A 17,638-nucleotide genomic window follows, 5' to 3' on the forward strand; every position below is an offset into this window, starting at 1 on the left:
TAATATTGATATTTGCATTGGAGAGATAATATCTAGTAGTAGAAGTGTAATTCTGAGTTGTTCGCATATAATATGTCAATCCGCTATTAAACCCAATAACAAGGACTTGTTCGGTTAGGGCAATCCAAAAAGGGATTAGAGAGAATTAAATTATCTCTTAGTTAAAATTGAATAGGAAGTGATTTAATCTCCTTCAATCCTCTTTTGAATCAGCATTGCAACAACAGATGGATGTCGATGTTTATGGTAGCCTGCTCAGTGAGAATAGCTTTGACGCCCGCCCGGACAAGTTGTTGAACATCACAGCGGTTGATCAGCAGCAACAACAGATAGGTGCTGCAGAAGCGCCGTGCAATCAATGAATGATACGCTTTGGTTATAGATGCTGCAAACCAGCGCCTAAGGTTTTACATTTTGTGTGTAGGGTTTAGGACATTGAACAGAATGGAGCATACCACCAAAAACCTTCAGTTTTGATGCACTAAAATACAAGGCATTTTCATCTCTTACGCCAGCAAGCACACTTGTAATCAATCCAATTGGTAATAGAGAACAAGCAATCACCTTTTAACTGGTAATAGAGCAAGGAGATGAACAAGTCCTCGAGCTCAATCCATACTGTACAAATGTAGCTCATCATCCGCCAACAACGAATCTCCAGAAACACTCGGACTGTAGCAGACACGTTTTGACTGTATGTAGCAGAGAATTAAGACCTATTTTGACTGTAGCACACACATTACTGGAACTGGTTCCATGGTGAACTTCTCTGCTACACCATCCACAAGCACAAGTGCAGGAAAATGAACTATCTTCTCTATTGCATTGCCTGGAGTATTTATACTAATTGCCACATGAATGATATAGCAATTGTGCACATGAAAACAAAAGCCCTAGCCACAGTTATCACTTCATTCTGTCAGAGAAATACATATTGGCAATTGTGCACAACCAAGGAATGAATGATATAGCAACTGAAATAGCGGAGCAATACAAGCGGCAAAAACAGGGAACCGCGGGGACGGCAGAATTAACGACGGATTGGCTTCTGACTTGAGCCTGAACTCTGGAGCTTCAAGAGAAGAGGGGTGACGTCAAGGTGCCTGTTTAGAACATGAAATGTTTTAAATATTGAGAAACTCATCAATTGTGCTGGAAAAAATGAATTAGTAGAACCTGTACCTTCTCATTTATTTCAAAGTGGCAACTCTAAGGAAGCCAGTTCGGTATTGGTAGAAAGCTCTTCCAACGAACGTGCGAAATCTTTGGCCAGCTTTCTCCATCAGGTTCTTGGCAATTCTTCATCAAGACGGGGCAATTCAATATAGTTATGCGCTGGAGGGAGGACGGCAGATCTGGTAAAGATGCTATGTTGGGGCAATGTTCTATAGAAAGACTCTCCAGACTTGAGACGGATTTTAGATTTCTAGGCAGGGACTCTGTTTCGCAACATGAAAACTTCAGGTGCTTGACGGATGAGAGATTTGCAGGTTCTTCAAATGAAACTGACGGCTCCTTGCAATCTAAAAGAGTAAGATTTGGTGGGGCTGTAAACCCTTCAGCCATTAGCATGTGGTTGAGCAATACAGAGCTACTAACCGTGAGCGATTCCTGGACACGAAACTGTGAGATGCACTTGGCAGTGAGGTTTGCAACATCTACTAAACTTAGGCGCTTAAGGTGCAGGGAAGACAAGCCTTCAACAAAGTAAAGATCAGGGAGACCATTTAGATGTAATGATTGAAGGGAGGTCAGGTGGCCAATCGATAAGGATGGGGAGCTTCTGCAGACATCAATGGAAAGATGTTTCAGGTGTGGCAAGCCATTAATGAATGAATCAACTGCAAGAATGCAGCCACGGATGCTGAGATTGCGAGCAAGGTTCAATGGCATTAGTTCTGCTCCACGTGCTAGCTCTAAAGAAGGACAATCCAAACAGTTAAGATAGGAAAGAGATGGAGCAGCACGTAAGCCCCCCAGTGATTTGAGACACCAACAACCTCTTACAATCAAACTGTCAAGCTTTGTCAAATGCTCAAACACCTCTTCAGATGGAAGTGTAGTTAATGCCATATTATATTCCAATTCTACAGTTATCGGTGAAGTGAGGCCACCAAGGCAAATAGCTAAAGCTTCATCTGTAATACTGCATGAAGAAAGGGAAAGTCTACGGAGTCCTGACGGTAGAACCAATGGCATCTCCATGGTCCTTCCGTAAATGAATCTTATCCTCTGCTCATGGCAAAAGAGCCATGCCTTGATGATGTTTTCTTTCATCCATACTTTATCTTCTCTTTCCTCCAGACCACTTTCAATAATTTGAAGATGCTTTGATATATCATCATCCATCATCAATGTCATCAACTGCTTCAGAGATGAATAGTCTTTCGACAGTACACTCCTAATAAATTCTTTTCCTGAATCCACCTCCCACATCAATGCAAGTTTAGATGCCAGGTCGGCTGCCTTCATTATTATATTTTCCCTAAAGTCATGCTGTCCTAGCTCATTGTTGGTGATAAACATAAGCAGTGGGCACCTATCAATTGATAAATATGCAAGGCTTGCTGGAAGATTAGATAGTTCCTTCAAATTTGGAACAAAGTTTATACACAACATAGAGCAATTCCGAAGGAGCTCTGTATCTGGTGGTAGGCCTTCTAGCAAACTGCAATTACTAAGTTCAAAACTTTCCAAATTCTCAAAATAGGATCGCTCTAGTAACCACCCAGGATATGTATCAGATCTGTAACCTTCGATTGTGAGCTTACTCAGTTGGGGTGGCGGTCTCAGACCTTCTAGAATATCCATTGCATCCATTCTATTATTGGAACTCCACTCAAGTGCCAACTCTTTAAGGCGACTTTTCAGATATAGCTTCGACTCTACGGCTTCATCCTTTCCAATGACATTCTCAAGATTTTTCACTCTTAAACTGCCACCAAGCTCATTCAAGTCCTTCAACTGTCGCAACTCATAACCTTGCTTCTTCTGTACAGAAAAGACATAAATGTGTTGTAGCGACGTTAACTTACCTATATTCAGAATTTGGCAAATAGGCTTTTCATTCACGAAATCATGAGTGTACGATGAGTACGCTCCTAGATGTCGTAGCTTTCTTAAATTGCATAGTTTGTCAGGCAAATTCTCCACCATGTGGTTTAACCAAAGTAATTGTAAGTGGTAGAGAGTACATAATGATCTAGGCAATTCAGAAACTAACGTCCTGATGAGGTTCAAATACCGGAGGTGCTTCAGCTCACCAATAGATTCTGGCAAATTTTTGCTGTTGTAAAATGACAGAGACAATACACGCAGTTTTCTTTGGTTCCGTAGCATGCCATCAAAAATATCACTTGGGCCATCCATTAGCGGATCGATGCAGATAATAGTGCGTAAATGATGTAGCTTGCAGATAATTTGCTTATGCTTTTGCATACTATGAACATGAATAGATAGATGTCGAACAGTGCATGGTATTTCTGTCACATTATCATCTTCTAATCTAAAGCAGTCTTCTCTAGAGAGTGACTCTGCAAAATCATGAAGGATATCATGCATGACATAGTACGAATCACAATAGATATGAAAAACCAATTGGAAGAAAGATACAGAGACCATATCATTGAAGTAATCCATCCCAACCTCTTCTAACGTTCTCCTACTCAAATTGCATGAACCAACAAATCCTTCTGCCACCCAAAGGTGAACCAACTCATTAGATTCATATCTATGACCTTTTGGAAACAAGCTGCAATACAAGAAGCACCTCTGCAGACGTGGATCTAACTTCTCGTAACTCCACAACAGAGATGTGAAGGGATCACTTAAATCTCCAATCTTTAGAGCAGCTTTCCATTCAGCAATATCCTTTTTCCTGCACAATCGAGAACCCAGAACTTTTGCTGCCAAAGGACATTGTCCAAGCCTTTTAGCAATCTCCACTGCAGTGTCTTCCAGCTTCGTGCGTAATACTTGGTCTTTGATTTCTGCTCCAGAGAAAGCATGGTGTTTAAAAAGAGCCAAAAACTCAGTATCATCCATGTTTTTCAAATGAATGACATGTTCTTGTTCACAACAAATAGCGGCAGGAAGTGTTTTACTTCGAGAAGTCACCAAAACTTTGCTCCCTGACTGTTTAGAGACTAATGGAGCAAGGAATAACTCCCACTCTGTCTCATTATGAGATTTTTCAAACCAAACATCATCCAAGACAAGCAGGAATTTCTGTGACTCTTGTAGTATATCACGTAATTTGCACTGGAGAGTATCGAGATTATCAACACGTGGGCACTCTCCCTTTTTTGCAGACTCTATAATCTCCCTTGTGTGACGATGCACATCAAGTTTGCGTGAGATGCACACCCACATCCTGATATCAAAGCATTCTTCTATCCTTTTGTCATTATAGACATACTGTGCTAAGGTGGACTTCCCCATTCCTCCCAATCCAACAATGGCCAAACCCGAGTACTTAGCTGAGCTTGCCTCAGCAGTTGTTGTCTTGCCGAGAAGAAAATCTACTATACGATCACGATCCCTGTCGCGACCAAAAACCTTGGAAGTGGGAAGTGATGTGGTTGTGGGAACACTGGTAGGTGCTGCAGCTGGCCACTCGACGGTATTGCCATGTGGCAAACCAAGAAGATCTCGAAGTTGTTGGGCTTCTGTCAGGATTGCTTTGAGCTCGTTCATCTTGCTAATTAGCCTTCTGTTTTGAGGGAGCAAGTTCCGTGCCCTGCTCATAGCAGCATGAAAAGGCTTCATGACAGTAGTTGCAGTGGAGGAGCTTCCATGCTCTCCCAGCAGGAGACTTTTTTCGCTCTTGGCCTTGCCCTCAAGGACATTGTACTCATGCTCGTCCAACAAGTCCTCGGCATCATAGTAGGCTTCTTTGAGACGCCGGAGCCATGCCTCCAGTATGCCCCTGTGGGGGCTCTTCTGGGCCGCTTGAATCACCAGCTCGAACTGTGGCAGGACAGTGGCTTCTAGTCGTTGGATCTCACGCACCATGTCCACACTGAGGTAAGCTGAAGCTTTAGTAAGAAGCTCGTTGACAATCGGCGATGCTGCCCACCTTAAGCCGGCGAGCGCCAAGTCGGCCATGAAATTCAGTAAGAAGCTTTTTTTTTCTTTTTTCTCTGCAGACACATAAAATTAATGAATCTGAATGAAAAAAATGAAGCACAAACCAATTATTTTTCTTTCTCGCCAGATCCAGCAACACAAAGGGGAAATAGTAGCTAACACAGCAAGCGAAAAAAGTGGAGATTGGAGATCTTACACGAAGTAAAATAAATCAAGGGCGTATGGAGTAGAATCTGGAACAAGCACAGCACAGCAAGGAGGGAAGCAGCTCCGTCGGGCAGGGAACGGAGGAATACCGGATGGTGTTGCTGATTGCTGGTGATAGATGATTTGTTTTTTATGTAGAAGAGACCGAAGGTGCCGTAGACTGCTGAGGGTCTACTGCTCGCTGGGAAAGGAAGCAGCATGCAAAAGAGAAAGGTGAACAAGCGGTGAACAAGCGGAGTAGACTAGTCTATGGATTAGGACTGCTCTGAATTATTGTTGGGAGCTAGTGTATCGATTGGGACTGCTCTGAATTATGCAGTTCGAGTGAATAAACACAGACAAAGAAAGCTTTTGGAGCTTTCCTTGGAGTCCCCTATTTTTTTTAGACATGGTTGTACGTTGCAAGAGGAGCTGAGCTTGATATGAAAGTAGAAGACGAGATCCCCATGAGTTGGACCAACAATTCATCTGGCCATAAAAATTGAGAGCTTCCAGTACAGACCAAAATCCTAAAAAAAACTATCTCTTTCATTTCCAATTTGCATCCAGTCCTTAAGGCATAGCAGTTCCTCTGCGCTTTCGGTCCTATTTGGTTCCACTTTTCTAGAATCCTAGAGATAGACTCAATACTAGGAACCTTCTGATGAGGAAAAACAAGGCACTGGATGATTACAGTTGTGTTCCGTGTAATAGTGGCTGTGTGGAAACAAGCCTCCACGTTTCCTTTGAATGCAGTTTTGGCTTACTACTTTGTGCGTTTGTATATCTTTCCGGTCTCAAAATAAATTTTCATAAGAGCCAACTTTTCTGTTATGATGCTACTAAAGAACGAGAATTGGAATACTCAGAATTTTTTTATGTAATAAAGGGCATTATCCTTTCAAATATCTGGGTATTCCAATGCATCACAGAAAGCTTAGTATAATGAAGATTATAATGATATCATAAAAAGATTTAAGAAAAGAGTTAGTGGGTGGAAAGGGAAAATATTGTCTGTTGGTGGTCGACTAGTGCTAATTAACTCCATCTTAACAAGTCTTACGATGTTTATGTTGTCCTTTGAAATTCCAAGGAAGGTTCTAGAGAAATTAGATCAACTAAGATCTCGTTTCTTTTGGGAAGGAGAGGGGCATAAAAAGAAGTATAGATTAACTAAGTGGAGTATAGTATGCACACCAAAAGGCATGGGAGGATTAGGAATTATAGACCTTGATCTTCAAAATAAATGTCTACTAAGTAAATGGCTTTTCAAGTTAATTAATGAAGAGGGTATGTGGCAGTCAATTCTTCGTAATAAGTATCTGATAAATAAAACAATCACCCAGGTGGAACACATGCCTGGAGATTTGTCACACCCGGGTTTCGGGGCACCAAGACCCGGGCGCGAACAATCACCAGGTGTGCTGGGACCAAGTCTCACACATATGATGAATCATGGCACATGATCAAATGTCACAACTTTACTATATAATAGGAGTTCTATACAAAATAAATAAATAAATACATTATAAGGAGACAACGGTCCAGCAACCCAAAGTTGACTGGGAGACGACGACCTAGACCTCTCACGAACTCGTCCTCCATGCGCCTCATCCTGTGGTACCTGTTCTTGACCTGTGGGGGGTGTGAGACAGCAAGAGTGAGCTCACATACGTTCATCGCTCAACAAGTTGTGGGGAATAATGTGCATGAACTCGCCAAAGGTGGGAGCTCACGTGAAGTGTAAGGCTTACCAAAGAGGATGGTTAGAGCTGAGCATTGCTTTTAAAGTTGGTCAAAATTTTATTAGCAGTTACTAATTATAAGTAAATACCAACCCAATTAAGTAGTAGAACAAAGTAACAACATCACCTGCAATGCAATGCATATGACAAATTGAATTTAAGTTCCATAATTTAATCATCAGAGAGTCCTGAGCTGCTCATGACCGTGAGCTCGGCTAGTATACCAGTTTTACACTCTGCAGAGGTTGTACCCTTTACCCACAAGTCATGTTACCCATCTACCAAGGAATCGCGACTTCCCATACACCTCTACCGAGGAGGCGAGGCAGGGTAACACTACGAGGCCTTTACAAAGTTCCACTAGCTTCAGAAAACCCGCTACAATTTATAGGAAGCTCCAATGCAGGGTTCTTGCCTGATCGCCATCGCAGCAAAATCAACCAAGGACCTCCCTACACTGACCACTCCCCTACTACCCTTGCCCCTTTCGGGTAAGGTAGTCCTCCACTAGCTTTCCTAATTAATCAGCCAAGGGCGTCCATAAACCCTTGTGGTGGCACGTGTTTCTCAAGTTAAGCTCTATGTTCCAATTAACGTTAATGATCTTGACATGAACATAAATAGAATAACAAAATAACTGGAACATAGATATGATAAATAATTATCCCAAATCCATGTAAAGCAATAGCAAACTACCCAAGTGATTCAGGGGTAAACAAGGTAATGAGATAAACAATCTAGGGTAACCTATTGGGTCCCATCAAAATTAACCTATGCATGAATAAATGATATTAAAGAACATTATTGGGTAAAAAGTGGTCAAGGGCATAACTTGCCTGGGACTTGAGATTCCAGGTACCAGGATGATTCTTCAGATCCTCGTGACCTCACTGCTAATCGTAGCAATACAAACAAACATGGTATAGGCAAAATAAACATCACACCAAACATAAGAACAAACTACGTAATAATACTCTACGCGTTGCTACGAGATTGTGGGAACGAGAACCACTAAAATCGGAGTTACGGTCACCGAGTTATGATTTTATGTAGTTATTAAGTACCTAGAATAAAGTAATTCATGTGAATAATTTTAAATCAAGTTTCACGGTTAAATAAAGGTACTAGGTGATAAAAATACTTAACCCAAATTAATTCCACTGGAATGAATCAATTTGGAGTAATGGATTTTAAGTTATGAATTTCTAAAGGTTTTATGTATTTGATACAAGATTGATTAAGAGATACATTTTAATATGATTTTCATGTCAAAACAGTGGTACTAGACGATGAACAATAATATTACAAAATTATAGGAACTGAAATGAATTAATTTGGAGCTAGAATGGATTTTCTATGAATTAAATAAATTCTAGCTATTATTTTCATATTAAAATCCATTTCTAAATTAATTTCTCTGATTTCTTAATTCCCTGGACTGTGCCTCAATTTCTACACAAGACAGGGGCCTCTGCGCAAAGGTCTTAAGACACAGAGAACAGCGCCCAAGGACGGTGGGTTCTAATTCTGGCAAGTGGAGGGGCTCAGATGCAAAACAGACCCGACGAAGGGGTATTTAGGGTTTTCGGCCGTAGGATTAGATCTGGACGGCACGGATTAAATCAATCTTCATCTGAACCGGTACGGATTGTAGTCCACAGGATCTAGATCTGATGGCTACAATTTAATAAAATGCGATCTTCTTTGAGCCGTAGGATATCAGATCTATGGTCACAGGTCCAACGCCCTAGACGGTATGCCCGAACTAATCTGGACCGCCCAACCGTGGATCCACGGTTCCGCGTTTGTTCTTCATCCCTCAGCCTGAACACGGCCGCGCACCAGTGAACGACGGCGGAGCTATCGCCGGAGTGCGGCGATCCATGGCACTGGTGCACTACTCCCCGATTCGCAACACTCTACACAAATCTCAGGCCAAAGCTAACCGCAGGGAAGAGGTCTCACCAGAAGTGAAGATGGGGACGAGGTCGGACACGGTGTGGTGCGGAACGCTGGCATCGAAGTCCCACGGCGGCGGCGATCTGACGAGGCAGGCTGGTAGAGAGCCCGCGGCGCGAGGAGAGACAAGAGAGGGGTCGGCACGGAGGCGAGCACTAAGGCGGGAGATGGCAAGGTTAGCAGCGGCGGCACGGCTGGTGATATGGCTCAGCGGACGCGGCAGCGACACCCACGACGCCGGGAGATGGAGACCGAGCGGTCGACCACCAGGTGGATTGCACGAGGAAGAGGAGAAGGCTGGGTGGGAGAGAAGGCAGGAGGAAGCCTAGCACACAACTTATAGCCCCGCGCGGGTCAGTTCCGGTTGCAAGCAACGGACTCCGAGTTCCCTGGAGGTAATACCGTGAGTTTGTTGCGTGAGGAGATCACGGGGAGGAAGACGTAACGCCCGACAACCGGGCCCATGTTGTCAGCCAGCAAGGCAGGGGTGGGCTGGCGCAAGTGAAAAGTGGGCCGGCCAGGGAGATTTGGCCACACGGCTGAAGTGGTTTCTCTTTTTTATTTTTCTCCTTTTTCTATTTTCTCTCATTTTCTATTTTCAAGTTTCTCCAAATTAGATTTTAATTTCTCATTTGTTTTCAAAGTCTAACTCCAAATCAAATGCATAACTCATGAACTTCAGTATGAATGCAAGAATATTACTTTCATTCTTTATTTGCTTATTATTTATTTCCTTCAAATAAATACTTCTTGATATAAGGATAAACCAATAAATGGTTATTTATTTTAGGGAATATGTTCTAATGTATAACTACACCAAGCTATGCTATTAGCTTAAATCTTTCATGAGAGTACTTATAATTCAATAATGGGATAACTAATTTCATTTGGGTACCTTTTTAATTAACTCTTTATTATGAGGGATATTTATTTTAGGGGATATGATTTCAAAAATATTCTAAAAAAACTTTGGAGAATTCTACCCAATTCAAAATGAGATTTTTGAGGTGTTACAAATCCTACCCCTTAACAGAAATCTGAGAAAGGGATGTTAAAAAAACTTTATTTATAGTTTAGCCTTTAACTTCTAATTAGTTTAAGAATAAGAAGTTTCATGTTAATTAGAAAGTGACTAGGAAAGCATGGGTATCTATATGTATAGTCATTTTATTATAAAAGATGGGTAGGCTAGGGCAAGAAGAGCATATGGTAAGAAAGTTTAGGGTGAGAAAGAACTTTGTGCTGGATGGTAGTGCATCCGAAAGTCGAGTTTGACTTCTCTCCTTCCTTGACGAGGTTGATCTTGTTCTTTTCCGGTCTTGGTCTCATTGAGTCGGGGTCGGTGTATATCATCAGAGTTGGGGGAATATGGTTAAGATAGTTATGGATGAGATAGACTACATGACGTAGGTCAAAATTTGGTTTGATGTCAGGTGGGGGTTGATAGATTATGCAATCCATCAAGACTCTATTGGTTGTGTTAGATCTCATGCATGTGGCTGAGTTGGTCTAAGACACTAGAAGTTTCAAGTGCATGGGGGGTTATGGCCTTATCTTTTGTACCAGCATTAAGTATCTTACTTTTAGATTAGATCATAATAGATTAGATGGGATCTAGATTAGATTGGTATGACTAGTTTGACTAGATATGATCTAATTAATTTGCATTAGATCATGGTTGTTAAACTAAGGTGGATAAGTATGCTTATTAGGATATGATGGATCCATAAAGATAGAATCTTTTGAGGTCAGTTAGATCTACTAGGGTGACATAATATCTTTTCAAGATAAGATGAGTATCTTTTTAAGATAAGATGGATCTATGAGTGTATGATAGAATCTTTCAAGATGAGATAGATATTGTTAGGCTAGATACTTTAATGAGGTAGTTTATCTAGTTATTTTATAAATATTTTTTATACCTATGTGTATATTCAGATGCAATTGTGGATATTACTCCACAACCCATCACATTCAATCAAAGATCCAAATCATACAAGTATCATAAGAACAAGCAATCAAGTGTATAGATACCTTAAAAAATAGTTTTATTTTTGTTCCTAAGAGTAGGTCTCCTATTACTAGAGATCACTTTAGGCACAGGATTTCAAAGTGTGAAATCCACATTGGTCTTTTAGAAAGAAAAGGTAAGAGTAATCAGAGTAAAGCGGAAATAGATGAGAAAAGATTAATAAAAGTTTAGAAAGAATCAGAGTAGTAGAGGTAAGTAGATAATGGTTATCCTTTTCTATCTAGGTTTCGTCCTACAATCAACATTCCTCTGATACCACTTCTGTCACACCCGGGTTTCGGGGCACCAAGACCCGGGCGCGAACAATCACCAGGTGTGCTGGGACCAAGTCTCACACATATGATGAATCATGGCACAGGATCAAATGTCACAACTTTACTATATAATAGGAGTTCTATACAAAATAAATAAATAAATACATTATAAGGAGACAACGGTCCAACAACCCAAAGTTGACTGGGAGATGACGGCCTAGACCTCTCACGAACTCGTCACAGCATCCTCCATGCGCCCCATCCTGTGGTACCTGTTCTTGACCTGTGGGGGGTGTGAGACAACAAGAGTGAGCTCACATACGTTCATCGCTCAACAAGTTGTGGGGAATAATGTGCATGAACTCGCCAAAGGTGGGAGCTCACGTGAAGTGTAAGGCTTACCAAAGAGGATGGTTAGAGCTGAGCATTGCTTTTAAAGTTGGTCAAAATTTTATTAGCAGTTACTAAGTATAAGTAAATACCAACCCAATTAAGTAGTAGAACAAAGTAACAACATCACCTGCAATACAATGCATATGACAAATTGAATTTAAGTTCCATAATTTAATCATCAGAGAGTCCTGAGCTGCTCATGACCGTGAGCTCGGCTAGTATACCAGTTTTACACTCTGCAGAGGTTGTACCCTTTACCCACAAGTCATGTTACCCATCTACCAAGGGATCGCGACTTCCCATACACCTCTACCGAGGAGGCGAGGCAGGGTAACACTACGAGGCCTTTACAAAGTTCCACTAGCTTCAGAAAACCCGCTACAGTTTATAGGAAGCTCCAATGCAGGGTTCTTGCCTGACCGCCATCGCAGCAAAATCAACCAAGGACCTCCCTACACTGACCACTCCCCTACTGCCCTTGCCCCTTTCGGGTAAGGTAGTCCTCCACTAGCTTTCCTAATTAATCAGCCAAGGACGTCCATAAACCCTTGTGGTGGCACGTGTTTCTCAAGTTAAGCTCTATGTTCCAATTAACGTTAATGATCTTGACATGAACATAAATAGAATAACAAAATAACTGGAACATAGATATGATAAATAATTATCCCAAATCCATGTAAAGCAATAGCAAACTACCCAAGTGATTCAGGGGTAAACAAGGTAATGAGATAAACAATCTAGGGTAACCTATTGGGTCCCATCAAAATTAACCTATGCATGAATAAATGATATTAAAGAACATTATTGGGTAAAAAGTGGTCAAGGGCATAACTTGCCTGGGACTTGAGATTCCAGGTACCAGGATGATTCTTCAGATCCTCGTGACCTCACTGCTAATCGTAGCAATATAAACAAACATGGTATAGGCAAAATAAACATCACACCAAACATAAAAACAAACTTCGTAATAATACTCTACGCGTTGCTACGAGATTGTGGGAACGAGAACCACTAAAATCGGAGTTACGGTCACCGAGTTATGATTTTATGTAGTTATTAAGTACCTAGAATAAAGTAATTCATGTGAATAATTTTAAATCAAGTTTCACGGTTAGATAAAGGTACTAGGTGATAAAAATACTTAACCCAAATTAATTCCACTAGAATGAATCAATTTGGAGTAATGGATTTTAAGTTATGAATTTCTAAAGGTTTTATGTATTTGATACAAGATTGATTAAGAGATACATTTTAATATGATTTTCATGTCAAAACAGTGGTACTAGATGATGGACAATAATATTACAAAATTATAGGAACTGAAATGAATTAATTTGGAGCTAGAATGGATTTTCTATGAATTAAATAAATTCTAGCTATTATTTTCATATAAAAATCCATTTCTAAATTAATTTCTCTGATTTCTTAATTCCCTGGACTGTGCCTCAATTTCTACACAAGACAGGGGCCTCTGCGCAAAGGTCTTAAGACACAGAGAACAGCGCCCAAGGACGGTGGGTTCTAATTCTGGCAAGTGGAGGGGCTCAGATGCAAAACAGACCCGACGAAGGGGTATTTAGGGTTTTCGGCCGTAGGATTAGATCTGGACGGCACGGATTAAATCAATCTTCATCTGAACCGGTACGGATTGTAGTCCACAGGATCTAGATCTGATGGCTACAATTTAATAAAATGCGATCTTCTTTGAGCCGTAGGATATCAGATCTACGGTCACAGGTCCAACGCCCTAGACGGTATGCCCGAACTAATCTGGACCGCCCAACCGTGGATCCACGGTTCCGCGTTTGTTCTTCATCCCTCAGCCTGAACACGGCCGCGCACCAGTGAACGACGGCGGAGCTATCGCCGGAGTGCGGCGATCCATGGCACTGGTGCACTACTCCCCGATTCGCAACACTCTACACAAATCTCAGGCCAAAGCTAACCGCAGGGAAGAGGTCTCACCAGAAGTGAAGATGGGGACGAGGTCGGACACGGTGTGGTGCGGAACGCTGGCATCGAAGTCCCACGGCGGCGGCGATCTGACGAGGCAGGCTGGTAGAGAGCTCGCGGCGCGAGGAGAGACAAGAGAGGGGTCGGCACGGAGGCGAGCACTAAGGCGGGAGATGGCAAGGTTAGCAGCGGCGGCACGACTGGTGATATGGCTCAGCGGACGCGGCAGCGACACCCACGGCGCCGGGAGATGGAGACCGAGCGGTCGACCACCAGGCGGATTGCACGAGGAAGAGGAGAAGGCTGGGTGGGAGAGAAGGCAGGAGGAAGCCCAGCACACAGCTTATAGCCCCGCGCGGGTCAGTTCCGGTTGCAAGCAACGGACTCCGAGTTCCCTGGAGGTAATACCGTGAGTTTGTTGCATGAGGAGATCACGGGGAGGAAGACGTAACGCCCGACAACCGGGCCCATGTTGTCAGCCAGCAAGGCAGGGGTGGGCTGGCGCAAGTGAAAAGTGGGCCGGCCAGGGAGATTTGGCCACACGGCTGAAGTGGTTTCTCTTTTTTTATTTTTCTCCTTTTTCTATTTTCTCTCATTTTCTATTTTCAAGTTTCTCCAAATTAGATTTTAATTTCTCATTTGTTTTCAAAGTCTAACTCCAAATCAAATGCATAACTCATGAACTTCAGTATGAATGCAAGAATATTACTTTCATTCTTTATTTGCTTATTATTTATTTCCTTAAAATAAATACTTCTTGATATAAGGATAAACCAATAAATGGTTATTTATTTTAGGGAATATGTTCTAATGTATAACTACACCAAGCTATGCTATTAGCTTAAATCTTTCATGAGAGTACTTATAATTCAATAATGGTATAACTAATTTCATATGGGTACCTTTTTAATTAACTCTTTATTATGAGGGATATTTATTTTAGGGGATATGATTTCAAAAATATTCTAAAGAAACTTTGGAGAATTCTACCCGATTCAAAATGAGATTTTTGAGGTGTTACAAGATTCGCATTTTTGGGCAGACCTGTTAGGTGTTAAGGATATCTTTCTTCGCCTAGGCCTTTTCAAAATTGGGGATGGGACTCAAGTCTGTTTTTGGGAGGACAAATGGCGTGGTAACGCAATGTTTAAGGAACTTTTCCATGGACTCTATGATATAGTCCGCAAAAAGAGAGCTTTTGTTGCTTCTGTTTTAAGATCAAATACAATAAATGTGGCCTTTTGTCGATCCTTGGTGGGTAATAATCTTATGGCTTGGCAGCAGCTCATAGCCTTGATTACCAATACTCAACTAAACGATCAAAGGGATATTTTTATTTGGTCCTTACATCAGCATGGGAAGTTCACAGTGTGTTCTATGTATAGGTCTCTGGTTAGGCCACAAGTGGTTCCAAGAAATCATCCCATTTGGAAAATCAAAATTCCTCTTAAGATTAAAATCTTTATGTGGTACCTTATAAATAATTTAGCCCTAACAACTGATAATTTAGTGAAGAAACAATGGAAAGGCTGCCTACGATGTGTAGCATGTACGTTAAATGAATCCATTCAACATCTGTTCTTCGATTGCCATATTGCTAAATGTGTTTGGCGTTGTATTCAAGTTGCGTTTAATATTTCACCTCCTAGGAGCATTGATCATTTATTGACACAGTGGCTTTATGGGGTTGATATGAAACTTAGCAACAAAATTTGGTTTGGAGCGAGTGCTATATGTTTTTTTAATATGGCTTTGTCGAAATGATGTGATTTTTTAACAATGCACAAGTTCCTACTCCTATCAGGTACTTTTCAGGGGTACATACTGGATGAGATAATGGATGCTGCTGCTAAAGGAAGAAGACATATTACAAGTAAAGCAGGGATGTAGGCTGCTTGAAGTCGCAATGATGCAAATCTTTGCTAAAAATGGCTAGAACTTTAGTAATCGATTGTGCTTGTAATCTGTAATGTAGTGGTGGCATCTATGTTTCGAGTATGGTTATGTTCCTGTTTGAACCCAGAATATTTGGTGTACTAGACAGCTATATGCATATTGTCATGCAGAGGCTGGAATAATCAAGTTATTCCCTTTTCTAAAAAAATGCTGGAACACAATTCCCATCCAACGGGATCTGAGTCTACCACCTCTAGTCTCTAGACATGATGATTGAAGCTTTGGTTATCTAATATTCAGAGAAATAGATGTTACAGACGGTTAGATTATTTGGAGTACTTGCAATTTATAGCATTATCTTTGACAATGTTTTCGTTTCAGACTTTGTCAGTTTCAGGACATAAGACTTGGCACATTGAATAATAGGCTACTGTGCCAAACCTCAATCGCCGTGGAATCATCAAGATCCAATCAGCAACAACAAGTTTCCTGCGGCAATCAACAGATGTGTGCAAGAGGGCCTGCAATTTTTTTGCATGTCACGTTAATTAGACTGCAACATTCACATTTCGAAACATAAAAAAAACATCACTGCACTGAACAAGTTGGCAAGCTCACTTTCAACACGGAGAGGTACGAATCTCATAAGACAGTGTACTTCCCAACCATAGCAATCCTCACCTAAGATAATCACCGTTAGTTGCATGGAAATCCTAAAACCACATGAAGTAGATACAGTCATCGGCTAGCAGCAAGAAATATCGTTGCCCTGTGTGCGTCAGTGGAGTGATTAGCCTGCAAAGGTGACCGTGGACGAGCTCCAGCGAGATACTTGCTTGCTGCCTTAGGAAAGGAGCTTCCTCTGCTTCCCCACCAACCATGTATCTGCTACCTTGCCATCCACCCGAGCACGTCGAAGCTCAGGTGCTCAAAGTGGGCACGCCGCAACCACGGCTCCTCGTTGTGCCACGCCACCAAGCACACTAGCTGCACAATGTTCAGATCAACCAGGTAGAGGCGGTTCTTGGAGAACTTTATCTTGGCGAGGAGAATATGCTCGTAACCGTGGATGCATATGATGAATTGATGATGCTATTGTCGAGGACTTGGCACCTGCCTTCGTCCATCTGCCCGATGCTAACAATGCTTGGGCAAAGCCTCAGGATAATACACATCTGTCAGCGCCTGATGCTCGTTGTTCTGGCACTTCGCCTTCCTCGGTTCTGTAGTGCTCTGCTACACCATAGACCATAGAGTATTTATACAATGCTAGTACCAACTATAAGGTACACTAGTTTATGGGTGATCTCAGCCCCAACTACTTCTATATATGTCTGTCTGATGCATCCCACTACATAGATTGGCCTGTTGCCATGCTAATACAGCACCCTGGGTGAACAATAACAGCTGACCAAATGCCAACTCCACGCTGCAGCAAAACAATCAAGGAGAGCAGCATATTATCTTACAAGGCTTCTAGCTCTTTTATCCGATTGAAAACACTAAGTTCAGAGACATTATATTGCAGCTCTTTTATCGAACCTAGATGCCCACCCTGTCTACAAACTACAGCAGACAGCTCGACACCAGTCCTCTCGGCGTACTTGTGAACTTGTGGTTAAGGAAAAAGAATTTCCTGGAGCTTGAAGCTACAGAAGTAAAAAAAAAATGCATAGCACACGACACAGCACGTAAGAAACTACGGAAGGGATACCTGCCAGCAACAAGAACAGGACGGAAACACATGCTCCCAACTACTCCTGTATGGCTGCCTGATGCATGCCACTACACAGATTGACCTGTTGCCATACTACTACAGCACCCTTGATGGACAGCAAGAGCTGACCAAATGACAACTCCACGCTACAACAAAATATTCAAGAAGAGCAGCAAATTTGCTCAGACCCAAATTGCAGTCAGAAAACGAAGTTTAGAAAACACAAAGTTCAGAAAAGAATCACAGACCTAGATGCCCATCCTGTCTACAAACTACAGCAGACAGCTAGACACCAGTCCTCTCGGGCTCTCGGCATACTTGTGGAGTTGTGGTTGAGGAAAAAAGAATTTCCTGGAGCTTGAAGCTACAGAAGCACATAAAAATGCAGACCACACAGCAGAGCACTTAAGAAAGG

At 41.8% G+C, this 17,638-nt stretch overlaps 1 protein-coding gene across 2 annotated transcripts; it reads right to left on the reverse strand.

Moving 5' to 3' along the window:
• Positions 1–591: 591 nt before the first annotated feature.
• On the reverse strand, positions 592–5,738 carry LOC100274731 (putative disease resistance protein RGA3). Of its 2 annotated transcripts, XR_004853096.1 has the most exons (4): positions 5,285–5,738; positions 1,600–5,141; positions 1,183–1,523; positions 795–1,103 (listed from the first exon to the last, which is right to left on the reverse strand). XR_004853096.1 is itself a non-coding variant. In XM_035963298.1 (3 exons), the coding sequence occupies exon 2, from the start codon at positions 5,104–5,106 to the stop codon at positions 1,210–1,212; it is 3,897 nt and encodes a 1,298-aa protein (XP_035819191.1). In that variant the 5' UTR covers positions 5,107–5,141; positions 5,285–5,738; the 3' UTR covers positions 592–1,103; positions 1,183–1,209. The 2 variants fall into 2 exon arrangements, 1 of the variants encoding a protein (XP_035819191.1); XM_035963298.1 differs by having other exon boundaries at positions 592–1,103; positions 1,183–5,141.
• Between the last annotated feature and the right edge of the window lie 11,900 nt (positions 5,739–17,638).

Source organism: Zea mays, chromosome 10 (assembly GCF_902167145.1).
Source record: "Zea mays cultivar B73 chromosome 10, Zm-B73-REFERENCE-NAM-5.0, whole genome shotgun sequence".
NCBI lineage: Eukaryota > Viridiplantae > Streptophyta > Magnoliopsida > Poales > Poaceae > Zea > Zea mays.